The 5000-nt window shown below is 39.4% G+C and overlaps 1 protein-coding gene across 1 annotated transcript in view; it reads right to left on the bottom strand.

Moving 5' to 3' along the window:
- LOC138042860 (uncharacterized) overlaps positions 1-5000 on the bottom strand; it is a 46814-nt gene that overhangs the window by 10056 nt on the left and 31758 nt on the right. Inside the window, exons 12-18 of the mRNA XM_068888904.1 lie at positions 4856-4882; positions 4556-4745; positions 4166-4363; positions 3582-3660; positions 2725-2849; positions 2044-2193; positions 209-371 (exon numbers count right to left, since the gene is read on the bottom strand). Of these exons, the coding sequence (XP_068745005.1) occupies positions 312-371; positions 2044-2193; positions 2725-2849; positions 3582-3660; positions 4166-4363; positions 4556-4745; positions 4856-4882 (829 nt within the window). The 3' untranslated portion in view covers positions 209-311. The remainder of the gene's footprint in view (positions 1-208; positions 372-2043; positions 2194-2724; positions 2850-3581; positions 3661-4165; positions 4364-4555; positions 4746-4855; positions 4883-5000) is intronic.

The following is a 5000-nucleotide window of genomic DNA, read 5'->3' on the forward strand; positions in this document are numbered from 1 at the left end:
CATGGCCTTAACAATGAAGTAACAAGGTTCTTGTCTCGAGAGATCGTAGGTCACGTTTTTGCAAACTAAATTATCTATGAAACTATCGCAGGTCCGTGGTTTTCACAGTACATTCTCTTCGGCTAGTTCCTGACCGTCTACAGGAATTTCATTTCGCTTTTTTAAGAAGTAGGATGTAGACTCCTTATCAAGGATACAATCTACTCACTTTCGTACTCTCTCCCAGTTTTAGGGTAACATGGATCGAATACTTTCCCTTGATTGACAATGTAACCAACAGTGTCTTGCCTCCATCCTGGCATATCATGTTTTCAATAGTCCTTCCAAACTACACCCACTCCCATAAACCTTTCGTTTCCTTGCACAAGCACCTGAAAATAATTCAAGTAATAGTTGCCTTATTACATATCTTAGAATGTGTTGATTGATTCGCGGGGAGAGCGAAGACAAAGGCAAGAAATATGGAAAAACTCATTCTTTAAAATAAATCGCAGCGGCCATCGTGCTTCATATCAACGCTATGAGGGGACTTCGCCCCTTCAAACTATTGTTTGTTGCACAAAAAAAGCATTGCCAATCAAAGAAAATATGAAAACTCAGTCCTAGGAAACGACTTTTTCACTGACTTTGAATCCGGATCCTGGCACCATTGAAAAAAAAATCTCCAGACATGTGAGTAAGTCAGTAGCAAAGGACCCATTTCAAAACACCATACGTTGCTAAATAATATGTTTCCGAGGCTTGTATAAGAAAAATTGCTCAGTCGCTTAGCAGGTGTTTCTGTCGAAGTTCAATCCCAATTTCTTGCACAACGATCTATGCCAACCCACTCTATCCTTGAAATTTAATTATAGTTGACCACACCATATCCTAATGTCCCAAGAATTGTGGTGGCAGACAAAATAAGGAAAATAAAAATCATATCCGTGGACTGGATTCGAACACTGAGTTACTACTTTTTAGAAACCGCGACTTTCCTCTTCACCTCTAAGGATCCAAACAACGTCTTGTTTTAAAAACATATTATTCAAGTCTCCCACAGAATATCATTGCTGCAGAGTAATTAGGCCTAAGCTTTGATTTTAAAGTGTTTAGGTTTGGCGTGAAGATTGGTAACAGACCTTTAGCAGTGTTTGAATAGTGTTTGCTGCCAAGTGAGACAGCATATCAATTTTTTTAAATATTGACTCTATGCAGCTTGCGGTGTGGTGGTCAAGCGGTTAGGTGACGTGTTAGTCAACAAAAATTCCCAGGTTCCATTCCTGCGTCCGTACACTTTGGTTGTCTTCAAAAAATATATTTCCATTTCCCATAATCCATATGAACCTTTCAGTCTTCTAAATCAGGGATAGTAAGAAATTCACAGCAAATTAGGAATTAGCGAGTTAGGGCCTCTTCGCATGATCCCTGTTGACCGGGTTGGCCCGCTTTCCGAGATCTCGCCTCACCTCTAAATCCTTTGTAAAACCTTCGATGTGTTCATATGAGAGGGCGGGCTGGCTCGCTTGCCAAGATCTGGGTTTTTCCAACCGGGATCTCGGTAAGCGGGCTGCAAATTTTGCCATATGAACACTTCATCCCGGTTACCGGGAGGAAAATATTACAATGCCTTTCTTTTTTTTTTTTTTTTTCTTTAACAGCTTTATTGGCATTCTACTCAGTTACAATAGTAATAAACGAGCTTTTAATTCTCTTTTCTTCGATACTGAAGCTTGGAATAGTTTTATTTGATAGTTAACGTAAAATCAAAATAAATTTGAGGTTGTTTAAACAAAGGAAATCGAGAAATTCTCGCCAGGCTTGTTCGTTAGATTTCACGCCTGAATGGTCGCGTCACCACTTTTTCAAATTTTTCATCTCGGAAAGCGGGCAGAAAGTCACCATATGAACAGACACCCGGTCAACTAGGCTCATTTGAAGAGGCCCTTAGAGAGTGAGTTGCACGTCCAGTCAAATGCTCCCGCGGTTGATGCATGTCTACCCCACTGAACTCACTGGGAAACTGAAAACAGCAAGCATTATTTTCCACATTTTTCAACTTACCTTAAAATGAGAAAATTCACGGGAAAAGGGTATTCGATATCTCGCCCCATGGTAGATCACAGGAAAATTTATTTTACAAGTCTCGCAAGTTCTTTCCCCCTGATAACTCAAACGACATCCATCCACTGTTATTCCACTGGCGTCCCAAGCCTGACAAGACAGAAAAAGACAACAGTTACTGTCGTCTTTTTTAGACAGGTTAGCGCAAAGACACTACTGCTAATGTTGCTCTCAATTAACAGTAGATAACTGTATTCCACACACTCGAATTTAAAGCTGAAGACTTGCTAAGCCTCGTGGACAGTGGTATGGAAAGAGAAACAACCGAAATAAATAAACATATTAGCTATAAGAATTAAAACGTGTACACCAAGGAGGTATCTAGTAAACGGAATCATCCATCTTCACGTAAAGCCGGCGACCTTCCCACTGGAACACTTTGTATACTTCAAACTTTCCAAGTATATTTATTTCTTATTACTCTGTTTTTTTCTCGGCAAGTTTCCTCTTACAATGTCATTCTGCCCAACATCGATCCAGTATATTGAACATCTTCTTACTCTCTCTCCTAGCAAATCAAAGTCATGAAAAGAACAAGGGAATTTTTTTTCGTTTCTTCTTCGAAGGGCAGGTCCAAATGGAAGACGTCTCAGAAAACATAAAAAAATTGCGTCCTCCTACCTCTTGCCCTACTGGAAGGGCGCTTTCATCTAATGCACTCGTCATGAATGTCCCATAAGCAAGTTGGTTCGTCATTTGCTGATTTTGCCTTGTTTCGTGAAAGATCTGGTCTATCTTGGCGTCATCTAAATTGAAATGTCATAGCGATTTTAATACAATACAAGACATTCTGCTCGTGTAATAACAATACTAAAAAATTCCAAGGTGACGAAAATCTAGAAAGTTAGTTGTTAAATTAGAAGTGGTTTGAACCCAGCAGAAAAAATACCTTGCTGAAGTTCAAATCTATACATGACCTCTGTTCACGTGGTGGAAAAGCTTTGGTCACCAACGGGTACCACAGTACTTTACCCTCCTAAGAGACTGAAGTGTTTTGAATCAGAATTTCCCAAATTCGTGTCTTAAGGCAGGAATACACCCAAGCAGTTCCATCTTTTCAAGGTAATAAGACATGGATGTTAAGGGGACTAAATGCCCCGCTATTTTTACAGGGACTAATCCTAAAAAGGCGCATATCATAAGGCCCCACCCTCCTAGTGAAAGGCGCTGTTATCTAAGTACAAGGCAAGACAGAGACGATTTATTTTTTATTTTTTTTATTGTCGTTTATTGTTTGTGTAATTCTTGTAAACTGTCTTTGTTTACTTGTGAGAGACAGTAATAATGTCGCAGTGTGAGTGGCCCGCCTAGCTAGAATAGCAATGCTAACTGCGGGCCACTATGGTCTTGCTTGAATAATTATGATTTGTTTGTAAATAAAGTTAAAGTTAAAGTTAAAGATTGTGATCCCCTAAGTTATTGATATCATCAGGCCATTATGAACCAAGCAAACCGCCCGTTTTGACAAATTTTCTTACCTGTAACTGGAAAAGACTCCCCATATGTTCCAAAATATCTCATCTGAAGATTTCTCAACACAAACTCCAAGGACTTCCTCTGCCAAAGAAGAGGAGAACGCTGTTCCTAAAATTCTCTTGTGGCACCATCAACAGCTCATGCCCAGGTAGGGAAAAATCTTTTTCGTGTAACTATAATTTGCTTGAGAAAAAAGTGAACTAATTCTCTCGGCCGTTGAAGAGTCATTTGGAGGTCATCACTTTTAAACACAACTTTCAAGCAAGAAGTAATTTTAGACTACATGACAGTGCTAATAAATACGCAAGCTTGACTTTAATTTTTAAGACACAAAAGGAATCATACCGGGATTATTTTCTTAATAACTGGACCTTCCTCTTGCTGCAGCAAAAAGATATCATTGAGATCGTGAACTGACATTTTTACGAAATTACGCTTCAAGAATGGAAGGGGAGGCGAAAAAGCTTAGAGACAGTTAGTGAATAATAACTTCCAAGTCGGACCAAGATATCACATAAATCAGTATCAAACAAGATTGCAAAAATGCTGGAAATAGCAGTGCCACAATCTGAAATCATGAACATACCTTTCCCTCGGAATTGTTCCCCTTGCCCTCATTTGCATCTCCTTGTCGTTCTCTGCAGCCCACACATCTTTGATAACATTTTCGACACAAAAGCCATAAGCACCAGAATATGTTAAAAGGAACAGGTACTGGATGGTAGTTACTGTAGGTTTGGATGGTAACTGCCTTTTTAAACGACCATTCCCTCAACGAGTTATCCTTAAAAAGAGGACACTACCGTAAAAATTAAAACAATCTTATAGTTGTTAGCTGTTTATTTGAGCAAAAGTGCTTGAAAACTCAAATCCTGGGCTTGGCAATAGGTTCTTGTGTCCTCTTGATCTTTGGTCAGCTCTTCAGATAATTGCAAATTTAATGGTCAAGAAAGGCAAAGAAAACAAACAATTTTACCTGAACTCTTTGGTATGTGTTGGACAGAAGGGCTATCATCATATTAATTAACAGAATCACCCCTAAGACAAGAAACAGACCAAACAAAAAGCGAGCGATTGTCTCCGAGGGATGGTCTACGGAGTCCAAAGGATCCAATTCTGACATGCCCAGAAGAGACCAGCAAAGATGTTCAACTACGGTCCACCAACTAAACGGAAAAAAAAATACGATCAGGGCTATTGATAAACACTAAGGTTTTATTGCTGCAGATGCACGCAAAAGATGAGGCGAAAAACATTACCAGTTTAGTAAGCTTACCAGGATAGCCCAGGAGTTTCACAAACTCTGAAACGTAAAACAAGAATTACTAAAGAAAATACGTGCTGTTGACTGAACGTGGTTCACAATGGAGAAAGGATATTGCCAAAGTTCACCAAGCAATATCTGTGACTTGTCGACAGCT

Source organism: Montipora capricornis, chromosome 3, assembly GCF_036669925.1.
Source record: "Montipora capricornis isolate CH-2021 chromosome 3, ASM3666992v2, whole genome shotgun sequence".
NCBI classification, from domain to species: domain Eukaryota; kingdom Metazoa; phylum Cnidaria; class Anthozoa; order Scleractinia; family Acroporidae; genus Montipora; species Montipora capricornis.